This window comes from Clupea harengus, chromosome 22 (genome assembly GCF_900700415.2).
Source record: "Clupea harengus chromosome 22, Ch_v2.0.2, whole genome shotgun sequence".
NCBI lineage: Eukaryota > Metazoa > Chordata > Actinopteri > Clupeiformes > Clupeidae > Clupea > Clupea harengus.
The window spans coordinates 5,186,695-5,204,363 of NC_045173.1; the positions used below are offsets into that span (position 1 = coordinate 5,186,695).

The window sequence follows — 17,669 nt, forward strand, 5'->3', positions numbered from 1 at the left end:
TGAAATTCAAATCAAGGACAGAAAGTAATGTAGTCGCGTCAAACACGTGCGTCAGGTTGTCATGCACACGTTGTCCGATGCGACAGAAAGACAATTGCAGAAAACATTGTTATTATTGGGTGCACTGAAGGAAATTGGGTTGACCACATCCCTCTGACCTAAGCACCTGTCTCTGCTGAGTGCTGCTCCTTACTGCTGATCACAGTGGTTATTTTAGTGGTTTATTTAGGGGACAAATGATGCACATCCTGTGATGTGCATCATTGCAAGAATAAAGCTTGTTTCCTGATTGATCATTCTCTGACTAAGTCTCCACCAATCTTTGGTACCAGAAAAATGACCAACAACAGTGAGGATGAAATAACAGCTGCAAACCAAATGGGCTGTGCATTGACTCACACAGACAAGACATTTGTAAAACTTCCAAAAACCAATTTTTTATTTTTTTATTTGTTCTTTGTCTTTACAGTTCCTCTGTTGCATGGAACAAAAATACTATATGTACATCACAGCAAGAGTTTGGCGTCAGTGAAATAAAAGACCACGGGTGGAGGAATGAGCAGAACCCCGTTTCTGAAAGTTTCACAATGCTGTCCCATTAGGCCCATTGATGTGCTTCGTTTTCCAGTGCTGCAGTGAGAGCTACATACAGGACAGAAAGTGAAAAGGAGGGATAAGGAGCAAGAACATCAACTTTGTGTTTTTACTCACAATGTCTGTGTGTTGACTATTTTTACTGTCAATTAAAAAATAAAGTTTCCCAGCTGGTAGAGGGAATGCCATGTCTTTTCCATAAGTTTGTAAATCTGTTATGTTTGTAAATCTGTTAGAGCTCTGGAGGCGGTGCATTCCACTTCATTTGTGTGTATGTGTAGTTGGTCATGGCATGGAGGCTAACAATGGTGCCTGTAGCTGGCAGTACCTCTAGATTCTCATAGTGTTTCAGGCTGCTGCAGTGACTCTTCTTGGCTTCCTCGTCTCCACAGGAGAACTTGGCACACACCGGACAGAAGAACCCCGTCCTTGGCTCCAGGAACTCCATACCTGTCATCAAATACACCCTTAAGCAATTCAACAGCCGAGTGCACATATAAATTTGCACCTCACTGGCATCATGTCATTTGTCCGGTGGCTGTCATCTGGAAGATACATTTCACAAAAGTCACAGCACATTTTGTTTGTGCGGGTAAACAGTCATTGGTTTTAGAACCTAATCGTCAATGCCAGTGCTTATTCGGCATACTGGTTTGCCGCCTTTACTTGACAGTGTCATAATGCAGGTAATATCAGGCTGAAATATTTTTTTTGTGGGAAATACAGCATCAAGCAATATATTCAAATTCATTTAATTAATTAACAATACACCTTGTTTAAGAGCACAAAATATGTCATACTCCACACTGCAAGCAAATTGGGGGCATTGTATCACTAGATTTGTCCACCCCTACCTCTTCTCTGAGTAACCACAAAGCTGGGCCCAGATGTCAGAGGCTAAAGCCTACGTGTAGCAGTGGCATCTCCACCACAGACTCACCTACAGGATGAGTGGGGTCAAAAGGGGGCAAGCTGTAGTCTTTAGCAAAGGTTGGCTCTTTACAGATCCTCTTTGTCACCACCTCATCCTCATCCTCATCCTGATCTCTCCTGCGCTTGGGCCCCTCTGAAGTAAGATCATCAGATGGAATGCCATCAGGTTTATAATAAAAAAATACTATTACTATGATGGATCACAGAAATGAATAGAACCTGAAATCTCACCAGTAACGTGTGATGTGGGTGTAGTGGTTATAGCCTCGTCCTGGTTCTTGGAATCTGCCTCCCCCTCCTTTTCCTCCGTTATGCCCACCACATCCGCTGGGACAAAAGTGGCTGTCTGAAGGTCCTTGTCTCCACCAACCTCCTCCAAGGAATCGCTACAATCTACCAAGAGGAGCCAACTTCAACTTGTGGACATTGCCAAGCATTGCCAACAAAAAGAAAATATTTATTAATGAGCTATTTATTTATTTACATTCATTTATAAGATCTGGTTATGTTGACATAGATTTTCCACGCAACCTTGTCTGAAAAAAAAAAAACCCTCAATGAAAACACCACACTCACTGATGGGACCGAGGGTGATGACCTCCTCACCACACTCACTGATGGGACCGAGGGTGATGACCTCCTCCTTTTCCTTCCCGCCTCCCTGGCCAGGCATGTCAACACTACCAGTGCAGCTCTCACACTCCATGTTCTACAATTAATATAGAGGTGAAAGATGCGCCGTAAAGATGAGGTGAAAGAAAATAGGCTTCAAAATAGGCAACAAAGCCGACTATTTGCTTTACCAAAACCAAAAGGAAAAACCTGCTGTGTATCCTCGTCTCCATTTTCGTCCGTGACGTTCCCGTCAACTCCCGCTCCACGTGTTCTGCTCTCCATCTTCTTCTCCACTCTGGTCACCCTGGTGTCCTCTGAGCCTGCTTCTGTGTTGTCTGGGAGGAGGCTTGAGGTGGTGGAGTGGCCATCTGAAGTCACAGCAGTCTCCTCGGGTGGCTGGACGGGCTCCTCTGCAAAGTTCCCCACCTCATCTACCGTCACAAAGTCTTCCATCTCACAGACAGGGTCATTCTCCATGTTGTCTCCCTAATTCAAAAGACAAAGAGAGAGGAGAGGAGTGTGAATAGAAGAGGGTTTCCTTCAATCATAGTGTGACGCAGTGCTATCAATACGGTTGAGTATGTGCTCTGTCTGCTGGACCAACAATGGCTCTTTGGCATTGTGGTCAGGGTTAGGGTGAAGGTTTGGCATGTGGTCAGGGTTAGGGTGAAGGTTTGGCATTGTGGTCAGAGTTAGGGTGAAGGTTTGGCAATGTGGTCAGGGTTAGGGTGAAGGTTTGGCAATGTGGTCAGGGTTAGGGTGAAGGTTTGGCATTGCGGTCAGAGTTAGGGTGAAGGTTTGGCATTGTGGTCAGGGTTAGGGTGAAGGTTTGGCAATGTGGTCAGGGTTAGGGTGAAGGTTTGGCATTGTGGTCAGGGTTAGGGTGAAGGTTTGTTACCCTGTAGACCTGGGTACCTTGAATAGAATGGTGTCAACCCTCCTGTTTTCACATACCATATCTTGATCCTTGTTCTGCGTAATGCCTCCTTCTCGAAGTGTAGGTTTCTCAGATGAACCAGGTGGACGTTTGTCAGGGGGCACTTCCTTATCACCTCCCTTTGGCTCTGTGGCAGCCTTCATAGCCGACCGTGACTTGCACTCTTGCAGCAGGGCTTGCAGGAGCGTGGGGGTGAATTTCGGCAGGTCAAGGGTCGTTCCAGGTGCCATCGCATTCCCCCCACTTCCTTTGGCCTCTGTCTCACCATCGCCGTTCACAACTAGAGCCTGAGATGTTGGGGCATCCTTCCCTGCTGGATGCAAAGCTGGCGATTTCTCTGCTACTGGTCCCATGGTGGAGTTGTCTGTCTGTTCAGTCACTGTGGCCTCACCGGAGGAGGCTCCCTGTTCAGTCACTGTGGCTTCACCGGCGGAAGCTTCCTGGCTCTCAGTGGCAGCCGGGGAGGTATTTGGCAAAGCTGCCATGTCTGGTATATTGGTATCAGATGAGGCGGAAGTGGAAGTTAATAGATCACTGCAAAAAAAAAGTAAATACATAAATCTATATGACAGTGATAGCTGATGATATCTGCCATTAGTGCAATGCACTGGATCTTATTCATGAAAAAAATGTAACATTTGTCAACTAAAACGTGTATGCGTCAGTGATATTCGGGTAAAGTACCTTTTAGCCTCCTGATTTTTCTTGACCTGAAAAGGGTAAAATACACTACTTACCCCTATTCTTAGTACTGTGAAAGTATTTACTATGGATTATCCTAAATAAGGCAGTACTGACTTAACTGAAAGGCACACCTACCCCGGTGGCATCTGGCTTCATGTAGAAGGATAAGGGATTGTTTTGCACAATGCACGAATACTTCTGGAAACGCTTGTAGACGGTCTGGGCAATGGCAGCCGTTTCCATCTCAAAGATTATCTGCCGGGGTTTAAGATAGGTAATGATCATTTTTATGAGGTTTTGATAATCTTGGACTATAGTGTAAACACCAGGACCAACCAAAACTCAATATTCAATAATATGCAATACATTAGAAAATTGCCTGCTGCACAGACGCACAGACGCACACGCACACGCACACACACTGTCCCACCTTGTTGTGGTTGAGCACCAAGCTTCGATTGATGTTGCCAAACCGTTGGATGAGCTGCTGTACCTCTCTGGCTCCATTTGGTGTGACTGGAACATTGTTTACAACCAGCAGCCTGTTCCAAGCCGTTAACGCTCCCTAACCAAGAGGCAGTCACAAGGCTGACAGTCACTTTCAGTTCACCAAGATTCAACCCTATTTAAGAATATTTTACAAGTCCAACACGCCTTTGATACAACAATGATGTGCAACAGGAGAAAGCTATACGTGGACTCACACAAGGTTTGTCAGGTCCCATCATCGCATGGAATAGTGTTACCTGCACAAGAAACATTTTTAATCACAATGACAATGATGAAATTGATCACTGTGTGGAAGGCTTGAGCAAGTGTAGCAGGGCATTCAGCACATATAAGCATTGTTTATCACAGTCTCGCCATCAGTAGGTAGCTCACCGGCCTGCTAAGGTCCACCGACACTGACAGCTGCACCATACTCAGCTGACAATCACTGATGGAGGCAGGCACGTTCACCAGCTCCTGAGCCGAGCTCCCGTCAGGTAGAACCACCACAGCCTAGAGACACACATTCATCTGTGAGAAGGAGGGCTCTGTGCTACAAGTGTAGCTTTCAGGGACTATGACCATTTGTACCTTGCCCTCTGCAGTAGCGATGATGACCTCTGTTGGAACTCCACATGGGGTGGCCAGTTTCACAATGTCATTCTCAGTGTATCCACTTTCAGGAAGCCCAGAAATCAGGACAATGCCCCTCTGCAGCACAAGACAGGCTTTAGAAAAAGGTACTGTTGGGTATCTGTTCTGAATGCTCTACTGGCCCAAACATTGTGGTGTCCTTTACGTTCTACAATATAGATTCTCACCTCATCTGTCGTCCACTTCATTTTCTCTGTAGTTTCTATAAAATGACGCAAATACGGAAAGTGAGGAGTCCTCAAAAGGCAATGGCATTTCCGCATAGAGCTGCACAATGGTTGGTCAAAGCTGTTTTTCTGTTATTCAAGTTCTGTCAATTGTATTCTTACAAGCTGGGCCTTACCTTTGTCCTTGGTGTCTGTCTGTTTGCCCTGCACTGATGCCACGACTGGTTTGGGATCTGCTGCCTCAGCCTTTGGGTCAGACTTAGATGAATGACACATTGGCGAAGGTGAGGGGGGCTGGTCTGTTTTGGTGGAGGTGGAAGCAGGCGACCTGCCGTGGGACGTCCTTCCCTGCGAGGAAGAGGAGGACCCTCGCCTCTCAGACACTTTGGCTTTGTCGCGTCTAGGAGAGGAGGACGGGTGCCTCTTGCTGTTTCTAGAGGATGAAGAGGACAAGGAAGAGCAGGGGGAGGAGGACAGAGGGTGTCCTGCAGCACGCTTGTGGGTCACATCATAGGGGAGCCTGGGGCGGTCATGGGAGACATGCCTTGAGGACACTCCGTCTGTGGAATTTCGTGACACAGTATAGCATCACTTTCATGCAGCTCAATCAACCCAGTTATTGAATCTACATAGTAATCTTATCATTTTATAGAACCTCTGTTGGCAAGCACCAATTGGAAACACTAGGTTATTTCACAAACAGAAAGGCTATCCCCTTTTCTAAACACAGCACCTTGTATCCATGTTAAGTGTCTACCTGTGGGAATGTGGCCGGAACTGTGGTGTGGGTGGCTCTGTCTGCCAGATGAATAGGGTGACCCATGCCGGCCATGGTGAGGGGGTGGATGTTGTGGCTGGTGAGAAGGCAGGGAATGGTAGAGGGAGTGTCTGTATGGTGAGAGACGCTGAGGTGATCTCCAGCGGTGGCTCCTGGACATGGGGCCTCTGCTGTGGCCATGGTGGCTCGGGGAGCGGCCTGGCGAGGAGCAGGAGGACCGGGAGGCGGAGTGACCACTGTGACAGTCAGACCGACAGTCCTGAGAGGGAGAGTGATCTCTGCTTTGATGCAAGAGGGAGAACAGTTTGTTGACCATCTGAATCTAAGACATCAGCAGTATATCTCGTACGCGTCCACTGTAGTACATAACTCACTCACCTGGGCCAATGACTGGAGCCTGGTGGTTTCCAGTCAGGGTACCTAGAAGGGAGAGAGGCGATAAAGTCACAACTGTCAACACCGAGACATATGGCAGTTGAGGCAGTTGCTAAACTCAGGCTAGATTTTAGGCAGCTGCTTGAAGTTCTTCTGTGACGGCATTGAAATGGGAAGTTACATTAAATATGTGATCTTACTGATTCCTGAGATCTTTGCACCCTGCTGTGTGGACCACTGTATTGATGTGGCTTTGCCAGTCCTATGAGACAGAGACAACAAGGAGGCACTCATTTAGGACACAACAAAACATCATGCATCTTGACTGCATGTCCCGTTACAGAGGCTTGGAACAATTTGTGTCCCTGCATCGTGTCCTTACATAAGATAATGAACTTAGCCTCTCACCTTAGCATCTTCACACTGCACCCCACACAGCGAGCACATGTGGGGATAAACTCTGGGCAGGAACGCCATGTAGTCCTTTACAATAGTGGGTGTTGGAACTTTCCCGGAAGGTGGGCTGTGAGAGGTTCGGCCATGTGACCTTAAACAGGGGCTAGGCCTCCTGTGGTCTTCCAGATATTTCCTCACCTCTTTTATGTTGACTGTTGGCTCCGCCTTATGCTTGGTGGGAGAGAGAGGCAAAGGCTCACGCTTAATGCTTTCCTGGCTGGCATGGCCATATTCAATGACCTTTCCTGGGACCTGTGTGACTATGCTCAGGTAGCTGGGTGGCTGAACAGCAGCAGTTGGGGTTGGGTTTGATTTTGGGCCGAGGTGAGGAGGCATGGAGCGCTGTGAGTATTCAGGAGGGGACACTGGAGCATTCCTGCTGGCTTTGTGGCTCCTAATGCTCTGCAGTATAAATGGCAGGGTTTCTGGGGTGAGCTGGCTGTCGGGGTAGTGGCTGAGAAGCTCCAGGTCCTCGCTAGAAAGGCCAAAGCTAGCCAGTACATTGCCCACAGAGTCAGAAATGGACTCATCCCCTGCTGGACCTGATGAGTTCCAGGAGGTCCCTGAATGGGCCATCACTGTTGATGAATGGATGTCAGTTAACTGTGGAGTCGGGGGCAGATTTGCAGCATGCTGTGGGGCAAAATATGAGCATGGGGTCTTGTACTGGGACCAGTCTTCACCACCTGGCTTCTCTAGGTCACGTGTAGATCTAGATGGGATGTGCATACCATGGCCCTGAGAAGCCAAGGCATCTGGTCTTAAGCAAGTATTCACCCTCTGGTACTTGGGAACCTCCAGCTCCTCAGGGATGGCAGGTGGAAAGGCTGACTGTTTGTAGCCCTGTGAGGTGGAGGGATTCTCCTGGTTGATAGCCACCGGCATCAGGTGCCTAGGCCGACAAAAGTCAGCGCCCTGGGGCCTATACATGGGGACAAGTGCGCTGGCCGAGGTGGCTGCTGCCCGCAGCAGACCAAACAGGGCCACCGGGTTACTGCTGTGCTGGTTGCTGATACTCAGGGCACTGAGCTGGTTGAGGGCGAGTTGAGCCTCAATCTGGGCCAGCTGGAGCACAGCAGCTCTGGCAGGAGCGAGGAGAAGAGGGTTGTTCAACAAGCCACTGGCCAGCTGAGGAGAGCCCACCAGCTGAGAGTGTGCGTGCGACTGCACTGAGAGCCTAGACAGGGGCAGAGGAAAATAGAGACATGGAGTAGTGAGCAGAAAAATATGACATCCCTGGATTTACTTTGATATCTTTGAAAGGAACAGCAATGCTATGTTATGCTGATAGTTTATTTTAAGTTTAGCGAAGTGTGGAGTTTACACTGCGCTCCGACTCGGACGCACGTTTGCCAGAAGTCTAAAGTTCCTAAATAGGGTTTACCGAGTTTACGCCACATTAGACGCCCTATCCTGTTTTAAAAAAAATCTTAGCCAGCTTGTTGAGTTATGGCTGACGTGTATGTACACATTCTAAGCAGTCATCCACACAGGCTCAGACATTTAGAAATGATTTTGCTTTCCATTGAATGGCAAGTTGACATTTCCCTGATGGTCATGCTTAGGCCTACTTATCGTCATGTCATAGTATATTCGCCACTGGAGACACGACAAGTTTAGATTCACCTGTCAGTTATCTTAAAATGGGTTAGGCTAAAAACCCAAGTTGTCCTGCGTGAAAGACCTGGGGTCATCACCTTGTGATTTCACATAGTAAGACACAACTTAAGCGAATCGTTAAGCATATACAACAGAGCTGTTCACTTAACTTTAGACTTAAGACTTAACTTTCACTACAACGCAGGAAAGAAATCACGGATACACTGCAAGTTAGCAAGCTATCTATCTAACTTAGCTAACAGTACATGGTAAGGCCATTGTCAATGTTTTGACAGACTAACGTTATTCGAAAACAGAAAAACGGAAAAGTAACGAGTTCTGAGACTCAGGTATATTATTAACGCTCTTACCTTTTATACTATGTTTTATTTCACAGTTTCTGACACATAGCCAAATTTGATAAATGTTAGTATTGGCTACGACGCGCTACTCTCGGCTGCATCACACAATTGTTTCAGCTGCACGCATCGAACAGGCTCAGCTAGTTGAGCGACGAAAACACGATTTGTGGCAACGTCAAGTGTAAGTTGCTTAGTTTAGTAGTTTAGTTATACCTTTATAGCTGCAGCTTATTTGATCTGTTTTAGTAGGTTATTTAAAATCTAGGAAACGCAATATTTGCGGTTACGTATCATATGATGCATTAAGTGATGTACTATGTCACTTCCAAAGACAAGGTAGATGTAGGCCTTTAACATGGGTATCCTATAATGTTATGGTTATGGGTATCCTATAATGTTATGGTTATGGGTATCCTATATTGTTATGGTTATGGGTATCCTATAATGTTATGGTTCTTGCCATTTCTTTTCCCGACAGCATAAGGGAGGCAGCCCCTCACTCTCTCTCTCTCTTTCTCTCTCTCTCGGCCCTTCAATTTCTCCCTTGCTTATGATAATGTTCGCTCAAAAGTTATAGAGAGCTTTCCTTCTGTCAAGGTTCTGTAAAAGTTTTTTTATGAATTAGCATGGTTTAATAGATTCAATAGAGACATCAGTTTGGATTCTCACCTGCAGGAGTAAATGTCCAAAAGGCTAATGTTACACTAAAAGTTTGGTCATAAATTATGTTAATGTTAATCATGTTATGAGAGAGCCTTAAACAGCCAACAACATGTTTCATATCCCTTACAAAATAGTTTTTATTGTAGGCCTATGATACTAAAAGCATTATACCTATGTGTATGAAAATGGACTTTGCATTTAGCTTACACAATAGCTTTCTACATCAGTAGACATTTATAAAAATAAATAATTCAATATTGAATAAAATGATACAACTCTTATGCTCTGTACCTCATGTATTACATTTGCATCGGCGATAGCTATTATGTTACATCCTAATATGTAGGCATACTTCCAATGTTATACATTACCTTATCCATTACATGATGTACATTTAAAGCACATTCATGTAGGCTACATTAGCTATTGTGGACTTCCCCTGAATGTAAAAGCATAAAGGCCAATACTCCAAGATATACTGTATCTAAGACATGGCCAAATCTGCCACTGTCAATTTTCTTCAGAGCATTTGTGTGCAATAACTCTGTATTGGATTATTGGCTTCTCTGTGCCCTTCCCTTCCACGGGCCCAGCCTCATGAGCTGTGTTGATTCCAGTACATGCCATGGGGTTGTCTTTCATCCTCTCACAACCCCCCACTCCCTGACACCTGTTCCCTAACAATTTGGCATCTCTCCTAGTACCATTCAACGAGGTGAAAGACATATTTGTCCAATGTAAATTAAACCTCTTAGGCTCTCTGGCTCATGCTGCCATCTCACCATGGCCCCTGTTATGCTGTGCTCATGATTATTTATTAGGGGAGAAAGACATTATTCAAAGACCTATCTATGAGATCACATCCTGTTGATTTATGTTACAGTATGTGTAACTATTCAACCATAAGCTCAAAACATCATACAGGGTTGTTTGCATTGTATTTCATGTCAGTGGTGTGCATCTGTAGGGTAATTACATTCAGTTTTTGATAAATGTCATTCTGCCTGCATTTGCAAATCATGTCAGCGTTTGGCCTCTCTTGCGGAACCTTTTCATTCAGCCTCTAGGGCTGTCTCTTATGTTATCACATAGAAAAGCAGTAAAAGTGCCCTGAAATACCCCTACAATTCACATACTTATAATAACCACCTGCTTCATGTGGCATTGTTGATTCTGAGATGTTGTGAAAGCCATCGTTCCATATATTGTATTGGTTGATGTGTTCTACAGCAAAGACTCTTAAAAGCACACCTCTAATACCAGTACATGAACAGAAAATTAAAGTATATTGGATAAAAATGGGATTACCCTCACCCATGATTTTCATTAATAAGGACACATCTCCAGGCATTATCCCCTGCATGACACCTGTGATCCTCAAAAATGGGACTGCCCTCTTTGATAGGGCAGCCAAGAGATGGCTGGAATCCTACGTTTGGAGAAATAGCCAAAAGGTACAAAATTGGGAGTTCATTCCATTCCTCACCCTATTATTTTTCTCTGCAAGTATAAAGGTACCTCATGAAAAGATTTAATCGCATTTAATTTGCAGCACATTGTCAATGAAAGCCAAGTGATCTGCTAACGTCAACTGGTGGATCAACTGAGTCAGTCCATGCAAGCAATGTTGGATCAACTTTTCTTTCATATTTAAAAAACAATGTCATAAATAAATTCTCATTGTTCTTTGGAGCAAAATAAGCTTTTTCTTTCTTTCCCAATTAGTGCACAGCACAGAGTCAACTCTATGTCTGACTATTGCAGCATCAGGGAACTGTGTGTCACATGCATACTGCCAACAGTTTGTTATTAGTGTTTCTGTGGACTTGACAGAACGTAAATCCCTCACCTCATTGTCAAGTCTCATAAATTCTCCACTTTGCATTTGATGTCTACTTGTCAGTGCTTTCCTTTAGGAAACAAAAACAAGCCTAATTGATTTCCCATATGGATTATTCTGATACCCTTCGCAACCAAAACATCAGCAAAGAACCAGTTTAAGATCTCTGTGTGCCGTTGTGCCCTGTTTTGAGTTCTGACATAGGCCTATTGTGGCTTACCTATCTGACCTAATGATCCTCAACATACTGAAATTAACAGGAATGAGGTATATAAACACATGATGGGACATTTCAATGTTTTTTCCAGCATTGGTGTCAATATGCTGCCCATGACTCGGATAAGTGAGTTTGGAAGGGTTAGAATGTAAGATCAGGAGACTCTGAAGTGATGTAGTGAAGACAGCTGAAAATCACACCTCAGCCACACTGGGACAAACAGAGCAGCATGGGGTTGAGACGCTTCCACCTGGGGTTGCCAAACAAGTAGCAGCGGTACAAACACAGCCAACCAGGGTTTCATCTGGTATTTCACTGGAAATGATAAGTTAGCATATTCCATGTTTTCAATTGAAAGGGGCTTTGCATCAACAAGTATCAATTTATTTCCCTGACTATAGCAGAGGATTAAGAATTTGTCTTGAATTATTGGTTATACCTCAGATAATCATGAACATGAGAGCTATGATCTGGAAACCTCATCTGCCCCTCACTCTAGTTTTGCCCCTCCTAAAGCTACATTTTAACGACCAACAGCTGTAGCAGCTCAGTGGCACGTGGTGGACAAGGGTGTAAATTAGAGGAATGGACTCACACCATGACTCATTCTGAAATGTTACCACTCACTGACCAATCACCACCTCACCATAGAGCATAGAGCCATTTGTAAAAATTAGCTTTGTAGGTCAAAAAGTCTAAAGGGCATTTAGATCAGAGTAGTAAATGATTCTCTCTCTCTCTCTCTCTCTCTCTCTCTCCTTCTCTCTTTAAACTCCTGCTCATTCCATTTCCTATGCCAGTCTTAAGCTATGCCTGTCTCTCGGGTGTCCATCTGTATAGCTGAGGCTGAAAATCTTTTTTAGGAGACTCTTATTTTTAGCCTATCACACGCTGAAGCAAGCATAAGGTTCACCAAAAGGATGCAATGCTACACATTCTAGATTAGTTCACAGACTGTGGCAGAATAAAGGCCCCAGGCAGGAGAACACTGCTCTCAGAGTTTTCCCCAACAGAGCCAAGAGTTGTCAAACAATTAATTACATCTCTTAATTTGAGCTGGCTAAACCAAAGCATTAAAAACAGATTATAACAGCAGCTAATAGCTGTTCAAGGCATGCTGGTGGGATGCTCTCGCTACAGTACTAAATCAAAGTTCTCTTGGAACGCAGGGGCCATTCCTGGATCATGCAATCTAGTGTGACATCATGTGACATTAGGACGAAGGGCAATCCACCAAATAAAACTGGGCAGGAACGTGATGATGGCACACCTTAGCTAGATATACCCCTCCCCCTCTTCAGGACCTGGTGTTAAGCTCCTGGAATAGATTTGATTTATTTTGATGGATATAACACCATCAGGGCCTGCACCAGTGTCTCGAGTAATATGAAGGTGGTCAGCCTAAAGGCCACGAAGGCTTAGTTTCACAGGCGGATGACTGAGGCTGCGTGTCAAGATTTGATTACTGCCAACAGCCATGATTTGGCGATTCCCATCTCTCTAGGACATGACGTCCTGAGGAAGAAGACCTCGTGATGGTGTTCTGTCTGTGAAAACATATCTGTAGCAAAGGGAAAGGTATGAGCTGAGGGTGTGAGAGGCAATATACGATACCCAAACAAGTTCCGAAAGGTTCTCAGATACTTCTTGCAAGTGAGTCATCACTAGTCTATTAGGCTACTATAAAAATCCTCATGAAATTAAAAAGCCCTTATAAGAATAAAACTCTGTGAGGAAAATGCCACAAGCACATGAATGTCAAAGAAACAGCATTTCTGTGCTGCAAATCCTCAACTGAAACCACTCATACCATACATCAAGAGTAATCCAGTAGACTTCACAACCTGATTAAAAATATCTTTATCACCATTCAGATTACTTCAGTAGGGTTCACCTCAATTAATCTTCATTTTTTATTTTGACCTCAACGTTTTCTCGCAAACATATTCATATTCATCATGATGATTTCATGAGGCACCAAAGCAAAGGTCGTAGTATCTCGATGTACATGCACTCATGTGTATATTCACTCCTCCCCACTTAAAATGGATTGATTTATCTTCCTCCACTGGCATGTGTCAAAAAGATTGATCTGTTCTGTTTTATTACCCCAAGGTTGTGAAAGAACCTGACCTGATGTTAGATGTTTATATAAACCGCACAAATTTACAAGCTGCATCCTGCACTGTTTCTAGTTTTTTTCTTCCCTGCATCAAACACCATTCTCAAAAGCAGTTTATCTGAAATACACCACAGTTTAAATATAAAAAAGACTGCTTCAGATAAACAAACTCAAGGCCACGGGTGACTGTTTGCTGAAGCATGGTATTTAAAACAGGAATTCAACAGGTGACTGTCTGTAACCTCGTACCCAGCCACTGGTATGGCCTACATCATAAAATGATGTGTGATTTGCAACCCACTCTGCCTGACACAACCACCCGCGCACCCCCTCCCCCTCCCAAAGACTTGACACTCAGAGAACCCCGTGACCAAGGCTAAAAATTCAGGCAAAAGAAGTCTCTAAAGGTTTTCTAACATGAAACCTTAAAAGGCAATAAGTCAAACTCTAATATAAATATTTCAATGGATTATGAATGTTGTGTTTCATAGTGTTTGAAGAATATGAACATTCATTTGTAAGAAGAATTTATGTAGTTGTAAGTGTAAGTTTAACTAAACATGACTTATGACTCAACTATCGTGATGATGAAGTGAATGGTGTTGGAATTTTTATATATCATGAGTTAATCCATTTCTGATTGTTATGTCAGTATTGTTTATTTTTTAAGAATAAGAATATATCATGTGTTTATCCATTTCTGATAGTTGTCAGTATTGTTTATATCCAAAGCATATGCTAAATGGCATGCATAATTTGGTAAGGCATGATAACCATTTGGTATACTATGTCATAGTTTCCTGAGAGGTGTATGTGGCAAAACCTTTGTCTTTTTTGCTCATACAAGTACTTATACCAGTGAATAACTTGAAGTTGTTAAACTCTTCTGGCAGTATGTTTACGGACTTCTCTGTCAACTACACGCCAGTTGGTTTTATTTTGTCATATCTGTGATATCTCATTGACAATAACGTGAAAAATAGCTCTTTCACAACTCATAACACGAGGCCACAGTATCTGTAAAATCTTATAAAAGCAAACGGGTCTTTATTTTCTAAATTAATTATCTTATTCATTCAGTTTTTCTCACTATTGATGATTATCACTAACTCACTTTTGTTGTGGTTTTGTAGTGCAAATAGTGTTTTGACATGTTGACACATTGACATCGCTGCACCAAACATGTAAAATAAAATATTATTAACAATGAAATAATAATGTTCCTGCTATAAGAGGCTGGATCCTTTGAACAGCAGTACAATAGAGTAGTTTCCTATTTCTGTCTCTAAAAGTATTTTTCAGCCAAATTCTCAATGCCGAGCCATGTGATTCGATGTAGTCAGTTGTAGCATAAAACTTAGATCATATGACTTTCACTCCCTCCAGAGAGCTACACATTCATGACACATTTCAAAAGTTTTGCATTGCCTCTCAGGAACTGAAAAAAATAACAATTTTCCCTCCAATTATCTGCGATAACCTAGTGTATTGATTTTACTATCAGCAGTTATTTGAAAAAATTAACAATCTTTTTTGGCAATATTTTCTAGTCAAATTTAAGTGAGAAATACATCCGACACTTGACATTTGATGCAACAGGATGAGCTGCAGATAAACGTGTAACTATTACATCTTAACTCCCATCACCATGCTTCTGACCCCACTCACTGGTTTACTGTCTTGGTCACAGCCTTGCAGTAGGTGTTGCCGTCCTGACCCAAAGCTTGGCCTCTGGATTTCTTATGTGTCTTCATGGTGCTCAATCCCAACGGAAACATAAAGAACTATCCCGGTAGTTTACACTATAACGAGGACCAAAAATGAACCAATTAGCGACAAAAAAGAGGAAAAGTTATTTTAAAGCAACTTTTCCAAAACCACAATGAATAAATTATTTAAGCCATCATCCCCAATTGTTCTTCATGTAGTGCTGTTAACTTCTTTTTACCAAGGGTTCGCTTGGAATCTGTCTCTCTTTCCATTGGTCACATACATTATCTTGTCAGCCTATCTACTCATTCAAGTAATCCTATAGTCAGACTTTTTATCTTCTGTACGCCTCCATGTAACTCCCAAGTGCCATCTCGCCCCCTACTGTCCTGACCCTGCTGCCCCTCCCCAACCCCTCAGCTGTAAGAGGCGGGGGCAGCATAAATTATCTCAGACTCTATGTGGGTGTTTCCACCCCCCTTGTCACTCCCCCCCCATAGGCATGTGGTATCAGATTTAGCAGGACCTTCCACAACCCAATATATCATCAAGTAGACAGTGTACACAATTATCAAAGTGCCAGTCATGTCAACAGGCTTCTGGCAGACACGATCAGCTAGTGGTTATGGTACACGAAACACTTCTGGCAGACACGATCAGCTAGTTATTATGGTATACGAAACACTTAGCTGGCTCAGTCATCAGCCATAACATTTTTATTGAGGAGACTCACCTCAAAGACATAAGTGGAAAAGACATAAGTATGAGCGGACAACTTTGCAATCCAGTCCAGTCCAATGCACTCAATGGCACGAGGACAGGGAGCCACTGAGTGGTGTTGCCGTGACATTCCACGCAACGTAAGGACAACAAGAGTGCTTTAAATCACGGGCCCAGCATGCTATAGAATGCTGATGAAGAGGTACAAGCCTCGTAAGTTGGTACAGTGTGACAACCCTGACCATGACCTCAGCCAGCGGAGAATGTGTTTCCTTTTAAAAGATTGGTGGAGTAAGCCATCTGTCCAGAGAGTAGTGGAGATCTTCTCTCCTATGTGTGGAAGGAGGACAGAAGGACCCAGGATCCTCTCTCCATTTAAACTTCCCTCTCATGGGCACATAATAAGGACATCATGCTTATAAACTGTTCACAAATGAATTGGCTGCAATTTAAAATGTTGTTATTGGGTCTAGTGTGTTTAGTTTTCGGGTCATTGTGTGCTCTTACTCAGCCTGCTGGACCTCTACATGTCTACTGCAGTGGCATGTAATGAGTTATGTTACTCACAGAACATTTTCTGTCATCAATAGGCATGGCTATCATTGGTCACAGAATCCATTTTCATACCCTGAAATGTAAGTATAATATCACTTTTAGGACTTAATTCATTATAATTGTGTTTGCAAAAGTTCAAAAAGTAAGTCAACCTCCAAACTGAGTCACTCCACACTAGGTAAGGCTCACTCAAACAAACATGAAAGGGGCAACTTCATTCACACCCTCTTGAGGTAAATGATGACTTTCCAGCTGTTATGCATTTGCAAACGTCTGAGCTGGTGGAAATTTCATCCCCCCCACAGAATTTGTTATGGTATGTGTACTCGACATGTGCATACCTACAGGAAGGCCTGTATCTGGACATGATAGGGCACTCGGCATGTGCATACAGTAAGGCCTGTATTTGGACATGATAGGGCACACATTGGATCTCTGGTCCAAACACCCCTAGAATAGGCCTACTGATGCCACAGAAAACATAATTAGGACATCGTAAAACATTTCAGAATATTACTGCAGACTATAAATAGAGCTGCTCTATTGAAACCATCAAAATCCAAATGAGCTTACTGCTGTATATAAAGGTGGAAGAGGGGCGGAGGGGAGGGGGCAACTTTGACTGTCAAATGCTGCCATGATGAGCTTCATCTGCATCAGATATGATCATCTTCCTGATGACAGGCATGACTCATTGTCCAGCTGTACACTCTGCATTGCAGCATAGATGTTTCTGAACCTGTGGTGGGTTGCTTGCAGTTTGTGGTGTATATAGGTAAACTGATCTGATGAGAGAACTGGGTCTTTGGCTTTAATATGTGAGGCCTGGGAAAATCATCTCCCATTTTTATGGATTCAGTGTTCAAGTCATCCGTAACACCATTTAATGTCATGTCTTGTGTGATTAATGCTATGCAGTTTTACACCACCGAAGAAGGCACAGGGGTGCTTGTACAAAGAGTTGGCTCTTATTCAATCAGCACTCACTCCTGCTCATCCTGAATAGATGAGTTTAATGAGAAACCAGTTGAGTTAGGGTTGCTGAAGTACAGGGTGGGCCTGTCAGCTGTGGTCCGGCTGTTGGTGCTTGGGGTCTGTTTGAGCATCATTTTAACGTTGGCCATTAAAGTTTACAGTTAATCATTTACAGCATTAAAGTTTACAGTGTATGGTACTTCTAAACTTTCTGTTTTAAGTTC

At 43.6% G+C, this 17,669-nt stretch overlaps 1 protein-coding gene across 4 annotated transcripts; it reads right to left on the reverse strand.

Moving 5' to 3' along the window:
• Window positions 1–411: 411 nt before the first annotated feature.
• Window positions 412–15,687, reverse strand: LOC105903994 (flocculation protein FLO11-like). 4 transcript variants are annotated; one of them, XM_012831810.3, is made up of 21 exons: window positions 15,434–15,685; window positions 15,154–15,287; window positions 6,635–7,859; window positions 6,427–6,488; window positions 6,230–6,271; window positions 5,831–6,132; window positions 5,250–5,633; window positions 5,074–5,108; window positions 4,844–4,963; window positions 4,646–4,765; window positions 4,468–4,509; window positions 4,194–4,328; window positions 3,899–4,018; window positions 3,764–3,789; window positions 3,097–3,613; window positions 2,350–2,628; window positions 2,104–2,236; window positions 1,759–1,920; window positions 1,535–1,660; window positions 923–1,044; window positions 412–642 (listed from the first exon to the last, which is right to left on the reverse strand). In XM_012831810.3, the coding sequence occupies exons 2-21, from the start codon at window positions 15,261–15,263 to the stop codon at window positions 583–585; spliced, it is 4,122 nt and encodes a 1,373-aa protein (XP_012687264.2). In that variant the 5' UTR covers window positions 15,264–15,287; window positions 15,434–15,685; the 3' UTR covers window positions 412–582. The 4 variants fall into 4 exon arrangements, with proteins under 4 accessions (XP_012687264.2, XP_031415983.1, XP_012687265.2 ...); XM_031560123.2 differs by having other exon boundaries at window positions 2,143–2,236; window positions 15,154–15,687; XM_012831811.3 differs by having other exon boundaries at window positions 5,831–6,129; window positions 15,154–15,686.
• Between the last annotated feature and the right edge of the window lie 1,982 nt (window positions 15,688–17,669).